At 30.8% G+C, this 12555-nt stretch overlaps 1 protein-coding gene across 1 annotated transcript; it reads left to right on the top strand.

Moving 5' to 3' along the window:
* Positions 1-9682: 9682 nt before the first annotated feature.
* Positions 9683-10183, top strand: LOC145675105 (deoxyuridine 5'-triphosphate nucleotidohydrolase-like). Its single transcript, XM_081745475.1, has one exon. The coding sequence runs from the start codon at positions 9683-9685 to the stop codon at positions 10181-10183; it is 501 nt and encodes a 166-aa protein (XP_081601601.1).
* Positions 10184-12555: the final 2372 nt, after the last annotated feature.

The following is a 12555-nucleotide window of genomic DNA, read 5'->3' as shown; positions in this document are numbered from 1 at the left end:
TCGTTGTTAACAACTCCCATAAACCTTCCGTTCCTTTATGGGTTTAACCGTTAATTATTAAATCATCACCATTTACTTTAACAACAGAATTTCCTATTTTATTTATTATTCTCCCATCTTCATCAACACTTCTTATTCCAAATACATCATCAGTTCTTTCGTCATAACATTTCGGTTCAATCTTACCAAAGTGAGTTCCTAAAGGCCCTACTCCTTCTAATTTCTATTTAATTTGTTTTATCATTTCTCTTACCTCTTTAGTCACTGGTGAGTCATCTTCCTCTACAGAGCTGTCATATATTGGAAGTGTTTCTAAATGTTTTGAATCTACACTCTTGCACTCTTATGTACAGCCGGACCAAGTTCTGTTAGTAGGTTTTTGTTTTGTTCTACTTCTTTATTCTCACTACCTAAATTCTCAATAGCATCAATTACAGGCTATTATTGCTTTACGTACTTTTCATATAATCCTGCTTTTTCTTTTTCCAATTTTTAAAACCTTTAATAAGGAACTCCTTTACTTTAGGTTCCTCACAATTCCTTTCTCCTCAAGCAGATGGACCTAGAATAAGACAACGTATATCATAAGCTATAAGTTCTCCATTTCTCTTCTTAGTCGCTTTTACTTTAATCGTCTCTTACACTTCCAAATTAACAGTTCTCTTATCCGTACTCATTTATTATATAACAAATATTAATTAGGAACCCTTATGCTTTTATATTTTGAAGTATTTGTTTGATTTTATAAACAGTATATTTAATATATTATTTGTCCATATCACCATTCAATGTTATTGCCATCTCTAATTGTTCATTAAAGAGTTGATCTTTAAAGAGTTGATACAATTTACAATAGTCTTATATTCATCCTTTTTCTTACTAATATTAAGCTTAGAAGACAACCTTGCAATAACTGCACTACCTGTAGCTAAAGATGTTATAATTGAATAAACCATTACAGGGAAAAATCATACATTAATAAAACCAGTTCTTGCAAATAATAATATGGATAAAGTGATTAAGCTGTAATACGCATTTTTAACATAACGTAATTTCTTCTTTTACTACTTTAAGCTATATTCTAATTTTCGAACGATATATTCTATTAACTTGGTTACTGTTTCTCTTGGAATATCTTTAGGAAAATCAAATTTATTCGTTTATTATATTATAAATAGCTAAGGTGTTCAAGTTAAGTGGTGATACTCCTATTTTCAAAAAGAAACTACATTAGGAATTAGATAACAGTAATAACGATTTAAGTATAGAACTTCCTTTCATTTTATAGCACTTACTTAACTCCAAATGTTGCAGATACTTCATTAGTTATATATATGGAGATAAACGATTACATATGCCAGGTGGACAATACAGTTTAAAGAGCCCTAACGATTATTTAAAGTTTCAATCTGTAAATATAACATTAACAGATCAGATAAGAAATAGAGTAAAAACAGAAACAAGCAATAGTGATTTTGTAATAGGAAATTTAAACACTGTCTTTGGATTTGGGAACTTACCAGTACTAGCAAAAAACGAATCATATGTTGGAAGTAAATTACCAAAGTTTCATCCTTTCAATACTCTTAATATTCAATGTATTGTAGCTGATGGCATGATCTTTAAAGGTAGTGATTATACTCATAGAAAAACAATAGTAATGGGAACATCTAAAACAAATGCTCAGTTTAAACATAGTATTATATATGAACCCAATTATCCTTTATGTTTTCCTTTAACAAGAAACAAGATCGATGAATTTGAAACAAAAATAACAGATGAGAATGATACTTTAATTCATTTTGGTGGAGCAACAACATCCATACTTTTACAAACAAAAATTTTCTATTAAATAAATAGGAACTATGTGTTCTACCAAAGGTTTTACGTTTTTTATTGCACAAAGTGAAATTGAAAATTTAAAGATTGACCATATCTGAACAAAGAAACAAGAAAGTGATAAAGCTAAGAAGATGAAAGAAGGAAAAGGTATGAATGTAACACTACTGCGCAAATGAAAAAGATTAAGAGTTCATCTAAAGAACACATGGGTAGATTTATATTTACGATACCAGCTATTCTCGCAGCAGTTGGAGCTTTAGATTCTTTATCAGGAGGATCAGCAGCTATAGCTAAAACTGTTATTGATGTGAAAACGAATAAGCAAGAATTTGAAGAAAAAAAGCAACATAATTTAACAATGGTAGCCCAACAATGTGGTGATAGAAAGTCAAAAAACTAAAACTATTAACCAATTTCGGCATAGAGAAGTTGGTGTAAGAATTAAAGGTAAAGTACTTTCGAGGAGTGTTTATGTGTGATGAATAACCTAGAAAACTTTAAAAAAATGAGTGTGGTGTTGTCAATTTATGTAAATCAGAAAATATTGGCACACATTGAATATATTATTGGAAAGATAAAGATGTTAAATACGTGTTTGATGCTTATCGAGGAGTGCCACCTAAACCGTTAATACAATATCTTGGAAATCAAAATTTATTTTATAATGACGATCGAATACAAGAATTTAATGCTGTTATTTGCGGGCATTTGCGTTAAGGTTTTAAAATTATTAAGTGATGGGCATTCTGTTAGCAATGTAGTGAATATAACGAAAAATGAACAAAATACATTTTAATGGCTTTTATGAGTAATCTTCATATAAGCTGGTTTACAGTAAATATGGAAGACTTACATACTAGAATTATAGCTAATTTTGAGAAGTGTAATAATATTAATAGTGATGATTTTCATAAGTATTTAATATACGTGTGTTAAAAATATATAGTCTTCAAAGATACATATATTTATTATATGATTGATATCTGGAAAGCGCTTATTCCTAAGTTTTTACGATAAATACCATAGAAGATTTGAAAAGAAAATTAATAGCTACTCATCATGGTTCCAACTATATAGATGAAAGAACAAATTCTTATTATAGAGCTGGTATGAGGAAACCATGGTATAATACTATAGAAAAAAAATTGAGTTACAATTATCTCGTTACAAGCTTTACAAGATAGTTATAACAAAAGAGGTGTTTACGATGTCAGACGAAAAATTTAAAAATATACCGAAAGATTAAATATCAGTGGAAGATATGTTAAAAATACTAAAGAAACATAAATGCTCAAAATATTATGATGATGTTTATTAAATACATGTTGACTTTACAAATCAAAAGCCAATAAATTTACAAAATATGAGAGATATACTTGAATATGAACTTGAAGAATTATATTACATGGTTTGCGAACTTTGTTATGGTAAAAGAAGCGCCTTTATAAATGTGAAGTATGTTTGATATTGGTTATTAAGAAAATCTGGTATAGATATTGATATTGAGTTTAAAAAATCGAAAAAGACTGACATTGTATTGAAAACATATTTCGAGAAGTTAGGTTGCGAATAACAATTTTCTATATAATAAATGATGGATATCTTTGGTAATGTTATAAGAAAGGTGATGTTAACATTAGTGAGCAGACTTTAGATGATTTTTTTAAAAAAGAAGAATTTAATAAATTAAAAGAACTAACAATTTCATGTATTCTAGTAATATGTGAATTTGAATTAGATACTTTTATATCAAACAGCACATCATGGGTTGATTTCAAAAACAAAAGACTTTTTAATATAGTTGATGGTATTGATCAACAAGTTGCTGTAACTTTTCTTCAGCTTGAATCAATAAATAGTCAATTAGAAAGTGATAGAAAGAAGTTTCAAGACACATACTTAAAGAAAAACGGATTAGATATAAGACCAGAATTATCAAAATTAAATTTTGTGATAGTCGATAGATATGTATACACATGGGAAATAGAAGAGTAACTGTTTTACACGATGCAGTTGCAATATCTGATGCTGTAACGTTACGTCAACTTAACTCAGAGTTAGATAAATTTGTTTCCTAACATCAATCAAAAAACAAATATTTCATTCTGAAGAAGAAAACTATACATTTATTATGTCGATTGAGAAGTGAAGGTGTTAAACATGCAATTTTCAGAATATTTAATCTATCTAATAGTTACAAATTTCTCTATAATGGTAAACTAATGCATACAGAATAATATGCTGATAAATCCCATCTAAATATATATATATATTTAGGCGATAATAATTTGATTGAAAATTTACCTTTGAGCTTTAACAGGGATAATATATTAACGATTAAACCAACAGCTGCTATGGAAGGTAAACAATTACTATTTGTTATATTGTATATGTAAAAAAGAACTCAAATGATTTTCTATATAATAAATAGGACGTATTGTGTAAAGTATAAGAAATCAACAGGTACAAAGAAAAATACCATTAGAATAGAGCAAACAAAGAATGGAAGACATACCAAGAAAGGTGTTTGTTCTGGTGTTACTAAATCTCAATTCGTTAAAAACAAAGATTGACTAGAAGGTGAAGGTGTTAGAGAAGACATTATAGAGGAAATTCACAAACCTGTAAGAAAAAACTATCCAAGGCTGTGTTGTTATAAAAGGTTTTGAAGATCTTTGGCAAGCTGATCTTGTAGAAATGGATAGTTGGGTACTAAATGGTGTTTCCAAATTAAACAAACGCTATAAGCATTTAATAACGATTATTGGTGTGTTTTCGAAATGTGCGTTTCCTGTTCCTGTTAAAGACAAGAACGGTAAGACTGTTATAGATGCGTTTGAATCAGTATTAAAAATTAGAAAACCTAGTAACTTACAAACTGATCAAGGTAAAGAATTTTGTAACAAAGACTATAGAGAGTTGATGAAGGAATATAATATAAATCATTATTCAACATATAGTGGTAAAAAGGCTTCCATCGTAGAACCCTTCAACAGAACTCTTAAACAAAACATGTGGAAAAGGTTTACTACGCAAAGAAATTATAAATGGATAGAGATATTAAGAAAATTAGTTAGCGATTACAAAAATAAAGTACATATAACAATTGTTATAAAGCCTGACGAAGTTAATAAAAAATAGGAAAATGATGTTAGAGAAAGTGTATAACAAAGAATATAAGCGTGTTAAACCTAATTATAAAATTAATGATGACGTTCTTATAAGCAAATCTAAAGGTTTGTTTGAGAAAGGATACACGCCTAACTGGTAAACAGAAGAATTTGTTATTAAAGATGTTATTCCTTCCAATCCACCAACATACAGAATGAAAGGTTTGGATAACGAGGATGTACAAGGGAAGTTCTATGAGCAACAATTATTAAGAACTAAAAATAAAAATGAGTAACTTGTTCAAAATGTAATGCATAAGAAAGCTAATGAAGTATATGTTAAGTAGCTAGAGTTTGATGATTCTAATATTCGTTGGATAGATACAGATAATGTTATAATTTAAGTTTAGTATGTTCTATCTTTTTATGATTATTACTCATAAAAGGTTTCTAGCATTGGAAAACCAAGGGTGGAAGTCATTAAGAGATTTTTTCATTGGCAATCTAAAGAGCTTATAATAAATATGAGATCCTACCCATAAAAATGAAATAAAACTATTTTCTTCGTGAAAAAATATGAGTACTATGGTTAACTCTCACAGTTTAAATGATATTTCTTACGAAGAAATTCAAGATAACTCTGGTATGCTTTATTTTGCGGTTTCAAGTTCATCATAGGTAAGAACGTAGGATACTTCAACGCTACTAAGTTGTGCCAAGATTGTAGTAAGGGATTTGATCACTGGTTAGAAAATAAAGAGTCAAAATAATTGTTAGAATATTACAATAAAAAATAGCTGACTCTCAGCTAAATTAAGTGCATTATATAAAACCAAAAGGTACAAATGAGAAAGACCTATTAGTTTCCGGGACATATGTTTATAAGAAAATATTTCTCTTTATCGCTTTATGGATATCTAAATACATCTATGATAGGTGTTATGATAATACCAATCAACAACGAAAGTGAAAGAGGTTTCGGATCGTCAGGGGCATATGAATGAAATAAAATTATTTTCTTCATGAAAATTATGAGTACTATGAATAACCCTCTTAGCTTAAAGGATATTTGCTACGAACAGATCAAAGATAATTATTTGTATGGTTTGTCTGGTGATTTCAAATTGATCATAGATAAAAGTACTGGACACTTTAACGCTACTAAGTTGTGTAAAGATGGTGATAAGAGATTTAAACATTGGTTAGGAAATAAACAGTCTAAAGAATTAATAGAATATTATAAGGAAAAATTCAGATCAAGCGTAGTAATATAAGTGTTAAAACCAGAAGGTAACAAAATAAATGAGATAATGGGTGATATCAATAAAACGGAGAAGTTACTCATTACGGCCAATTTTGAAGTAGATACTCGCATTGGTATCAATAAAAAGAGAACTGAGCACTACTCGTCTCGGCTGACCTCGGAGAAGCCCCGCCCTTTTGAAGTAACCACACCTCTATTCTCGAGCCGAGTAACTACTCCGCGTTTGATATCAATAAAAATCAAAGACTCCTCTGTGATGCTAGTAACTTCTCCAAATTTGTGGAGCAAGCTAAATAGGTGACTCCGTGCGAAATATGGCAGAGTATATGATTGTTTTACTACGTAGAAAAACTTATAAACTGCATAGAAATGTTGGAAATGAAGATTACAAAAAGCATTATAAGTTTATGAAAGAAAATGTAGTGATTAGCACAACATTTTTTAAGGAGAATTAACCGAAATTCGGGGTGGTGGACTACGTAATGATGAAAAGATGCGGGTTTTCTTCAAGGGCTTCGATCCTGTGGGGACCAGGGGGCCCGGGGCCCCCAAAGCTCATGTGGGCCCCCTATTGTATTTATGAATATACAATATTTGGGATAATTAGAGTGCAATTTGTCTTAAAATCCTGATATATATACCTTCTGCATCTGAATGCTCCCCCCCCCAAATTTACAGAGAAATCGGTGCCCTTGGTTTTCTTGCGTTACGTGAGTGATCCGGGATTCCAGGTCGGAATGTCAGGGGATTCTGGTGTGGCTCAAAGTACTGTCTATGACTACCTGAAAATGGATTGTTTCCGGAAGTGTGCGTAATATACAAACAGCAAAGGCAGAGTGGCAAGAACAATATACATTTCCGGGTGCTATCGAAGCACTTGACTATACACAAGTGGCATTAAAGAAACCTAGTATTTTGGAGAGTAATACGTTAATAGGAAGAGCTATTTCGTGGCTAAGCGGTTAGCGTACATGCCTTTGGCATAGGAGACCCGCGTTCGATTCCCGGCAGGAGCTCATGTGGTTTGGATTCCACGTTAATCAGTGGGTTCTGTCTCATATAGGCACGCTACTGAAAAGGACGTTAAACTAATAATCAACTCAACTCAACGTTGATAGAAAGGGTGTATACATGAGAATGTATTTTGTTAATGTAAAGGCGAAAGGGGACACGTATGGTGTGGAAAACGCAATCAGATGGACGTGATTTATGACGTGGGTGGCTGGATTTTTTAAAAAGAAAACGAAGGAGCCAAGTGTCTGATTTCGTTCTTAAAGCCAAACAATCTACAAAGACCTTGGGCAACACGTGATATGCGCTTGTCGTGTTAATCTTGATATTGCTGGATTCCAATCAGCATCCATCAGCTCAAATAGGTTCATTCCCATGGTTTCAGTATTACTTTCTTCTTTCCCGTTTTTTAAATTTTTCTTCTTCTTTTTTATTTTTGTTTTATTCTCGCTCGAATATTAAAGATTCTCTTTTGAATTTGTATCTCAGTGGTAGATGTATTTAATATTTCGTTGCATTTCACTGTAATTACCTTCAAAGTTTCGGCTTTCCTTCGTTTACTTTCTGGTAGCTGTGACTTTGAAAGTACCACTGGAAACTCTTTTACAATATTCACAAATGCACTTTGATTGAAGCTATCGTTGCTACTTGCCCGTTTCATGGCTTTTAAGGTACTACGCCATAGGTTAAAAACAACGAAATGACTGCGCGATGAATGGGAGAAATGAGTAATCACTTCTTTTATTGATACGACTCAGTGCTACGTGCAGAGGAAGCGTGAGTAAACGTTCATAAATCTGGAGCAGACTAGACCTGAGTAGTGGCTTGTTTTATTGATACGAAATTGAGGAAGGAGATTACTCCAGGTATAGTTACTCCGATTCTCGAGCAGGACTTCTCAGGAGTAGTTACTTATTTTTATTGATATCACCCAATGTCTGGTTCATACGTTAACACATGTTTACTTCAATAAATATAGAGATGGGCATTTATAAAGTAAGATAGAGATACATCAAGTTATGTTTATATAACAACTACTAGACATCACAAAAAGGAGTATATATAAAGTGGGTTATAAGAAAAACCTCGAACAACGCTTAGATCGGTTTAATGAGTGGCGATTAGACTTTGAACTATTTTATTATGAAGAAACCTATAAGACATCCGATGCTAAAAATTTAGAGTCAATTGTACAAAGAACTGGGTGAATTTAAATATAGAGGCAAATTTTCTAAATGTGAACTAAGTACTATCAAAGAACTTATAGAGGAAATACAAAATGATGAATTAAGTGAAATGTTAAAAGGTTTGGAGTTAAAAGAATATTGATGGTGGAGAACCGAGCATAGGTCTGTATATCTTTTATGAATAATAATCATAAAAGTACTAACTAAATTCTCTATAGCCTCTCTAATCTATATTGTCCTTGAATAGAACGGAAGGTGGCCATCGAAACAAATCTTCAAATTCCCAAACAAAACCTATTGTTAAATGTAGATTAAATAAAATCTTTCGCCAGTTTACTTTATCAACGTAACCTCCTATAAGATCTTCAGATAGCTTTTGAGATTAAGACAATTCATTCCAATTGAGTCTATCAGTATGCTTCCGTATAAAATCTGAAAGTTCAACAAATCCAAAATCAAAAATTACTTCGATATCAATTTTATCAATAAACTCAGTAATAAAATCTTCAGACATGAATTCATAACACACATGTTTCCAATCAATTTTATCAGCAAAATTCACTTATAAAACCTTCTGATAAATGACGGTGTGTGTACTAATCCATGCCCAAGGAACCTTATTTGCAAATTCTCTTATAAAATCTTCTGATAAATATTTTTGATACGATTTCCCAATTAACCTTATATTTATATTTGCGTATGAAATCTTCTGTAATACTTCCTAATTCAAAGTCATCTTTTTGATCATGGTAACATATAGAAGACGCTTGCTCATCTGTTAACGTATTTAATACCTCATCCGATAACTTCGTTACATGTTCACAAAGAATGTCTTGTATAAGATACCTGTTATTTTCTTTAGTAGCTCTATTAAACAACCGTGCTCGTGGGTTTCCTCGGGGTTCTCCCGTTTCCTCCCACTTTCTTCATTCCACCATTTCATTCATTTCTCATAATCACCGTCTCCTTTAGTCTAACCGGCATAACCGTGGGACGTAAAACTCAAAGATTTCATTTCATTTTCATTTTTCTTTTAAACTAATGGTCTTGCATATCAACAGAAATAGAAAAACTGATTAGTTCTGCGTTCGTCATTATATAATCACACACACGATCAAATAAAGATTTAAGAGATAAAACTTGTTTAGCATCTACCATATTCGATTACAATGTATGTAAAAATAAAAATCATTTCATTTTTATATACTGTATAAGCTATCAAAAATGAAATCGTTTACGAATTATCTCATCAAAGTGAATATTGTATCATGTCTCTCAAAGTTGTTTGCTTGAATGCAAATATTGTAGTCCCTAGAGTTGTGGTAAAACATCCTCCTGGTTATGATCTCTATTCTTCCGAGACTATGAGAATAATAAAACCTGGACACATTCATTTACTTAAAACTGGAATTAAGATAGACATACCAAAAGTATACTTTGGGAAAATCTTTTCTAGATCAAGTTTGAGTTTAAAAGAAGATATAGATGTATGTGCTGGTGTTATAGACAGTGGATATCATGGAGAAGTTATGGTGGTAATTAAGAAAAGAACATCGATAATGTGGTCTATCTTTGAACTATTTGGAGTTAACACAATGCTTAGACATTTTAACTTCCTTCCTTATGGTGAAACTGTTCTTCAAAGATTTCAGAGGATTGCACAGTTAGTTTTGATAAAACATGAATCATTACCAAATGAAGTAGTTACAGAAATTGATAGCGAAAGCGAAAGAGGTTCTGCAGATTTCGGATCATCAGGTATTCTCTAAACAAAATAGTGTCTATATAGAAATAGAAGCTCGTTAAGTATCTTTAAATTCTAGAACAAAAGCTTTTGATAAACGTTGTTTCGTTGAAATGCCTATCCAACGTATTCTAACAGCAACCTCTCTAATAAAATCTTCTGACAAACGTGAACATCAGCTAACTTTGTCCCAATCTAAGTTATCAGCAAACTTTCTAATTAAACTTTCAGATAATTTTCTGTTTGATATAATCCCCCAATCAACCTTATTAGCAAACTCTGTTATGAAATCTTCTTATAAGTCATTACTTGTTAGTCAAGCAGTTAACTCTATCTGCAAACTCTTATGAAAACTTCAGATAAGTCATTGTACATTACGTTTTCCTAATTGATCTTATCCTTGTATTTACGTGTGAAGTCTTCTGTAACATTTTCACTAAAACGCATATAAGACCATTGCTTATCTGTTAGTGTATCTAATGTTTCATCTGCCAAGTTCATAATATACTTCTGAATAATATTTTGTATAAGGTGTTCTTTATTTTCCTTAATAGCTTTTTTAAACAAATGATCTAACGTACCAATAGCAACGCAAAAATTAATGAAATCAGTATTATCATCATCATCATCATCTAAATTGTCATATTCATCTGGGTTACAATAAATATAATCTGTATCATACTCCACATCCATTAAGAGATCATCGTCATCTAAGTAATAACACACGATTTAACACAGGTGTAAGAGATAATACTTGTTTAGCAAGTGACATGTTTGATTACGATGTTCTGTAAAAAAATATCGTTATTTCATTTCAAAAGATTTTCCATGTAATAAATAATTGATTACGATTGTGATTTAATACATGATCAACTTAAACGTATTCACGAAGACCTTAAACTTCTAGCAGCACTAGTAGAAAGACAAATACTATTAAAAGGAAATGTTGCTGAAAGAAAAAGAGTTAAAGTAACAAGAGAATGCAGGACTTAAATCAAATTAACACAGTGATAAAGAAAACGAATCTGTATAGGGTCAAGATGAGGTAGATTCTTAAGTAGATAGATAAGAATGTAATTATCTATTTCTTTTATGTAATAATCTCATAGTATAAATAATAAATAAGACGAACACTGTTAAGAAAAAATGAAATCAAACCAAAATTTATAAGGACAAAACAAGAAGGTGAAATCTTTAGTTAAACATACTGTAGTAGAGTTAAGGAGTGCATGTAAAGAGAAAGGGATAAAAGGTTATTCCCGATTAAGAAAAGCAGAACTTATTAATCGTATTAATAGGTATGAAGATGAAGACAAACAAAACAGATTGAAGTTAGCCCAAACATTCCCATTTGAGGGAGACGTCATTGAAGAATCAAAACCTAAAAGACTATGTAGAAAGAAAGGTTTAAAGCTGTTTCCATTTGAAGAAGAAGTAATTGAAGAAACTAAATCAGAACTCATACCTATTATAGTAGAAAGAGAAGAAACAGCATTAGAAAAGAGATTGCTGGGCATTAAGGTCGATAACATAGGTGGATATAGAGACCTAACAAAATTTTTAGATGTAAATGGAAGAGTTGCTATTAACAAAATCAAAGAAGAGCTAAAGTTCCATCTTGTTGAAAATCTTGTTTTCATTTGTGACTATATTAAAGAAAAAGAAGTACAAAATTTTAATTTTAAAACGTCAAATGAGAGCATATTAGAATCAACTGTCTTAGATGAATACATGCACTATGCTACACAAAATCTTCGTAGAGAAATGGAAGAATTTCATGGTAGAGGATCAGGATGGACACTGCACCAAATTAAACATTTAGACAAGTTATTTAAAATCTACAGATTATCAATCACATCTTCAAAGACCTTCCAACTATATACAACTTGTTAAAGAATTAGAACATACGTATTGTGATGTGATTGAATTCCCTGTGCAATTAAAAGATATAATAAAGTTCGAAAAGAGAAGTAAAATTTCAATAAACGTTTATAGATATAACATGAAAAACATGTTAATCTATTATATATAAAAGATGAAGAAAATAATTATTTCCAGATAAAATGCTTATCAATACTAATAAGAAGTCAAGTAACAAAACATCATGAGAAGTTGTACTTCTGCGATAAATGTTAAACAAAAATTTTAGAAATGAGAAGCAGTTACAAGATGAGCTAAATTGTAAAGAACATGAGGCTATTAGAATAGAACTTGCGAAACCATATTACAATCAAATAGAATTTTCAACACTATAATCGATCTTTAAGAGTACCATTTGCAATATATGCTGATTTCGAATGTATATTATGTAAAATGAAAATAGAACATAATAGTTCTAAAAAAAAGTAAAATACCAAAAGCATGTTCCAATGAGTTTCTGTTACTATATTAAGTACT

Source organism: Thermobia domestica, chromosome 18 (assembly GCF_964235325.1).
Source record: "Thermobia domestica chromosome 18, izTheDome1.hap1.1, whole genome shotgun sequence".
Classification (NCBI taxonomy): domain Eukaryota; kingdom Metazoa; phylum Arthropoda; class Insecta; order Zygentoma; family Lepismatidae; genus Thermobia; species Thermobia domestica.
Note: the sequence above shows the minus strand (reverse complement) of the source record. Positions and strands in the feature narration are given on the sequence as shown.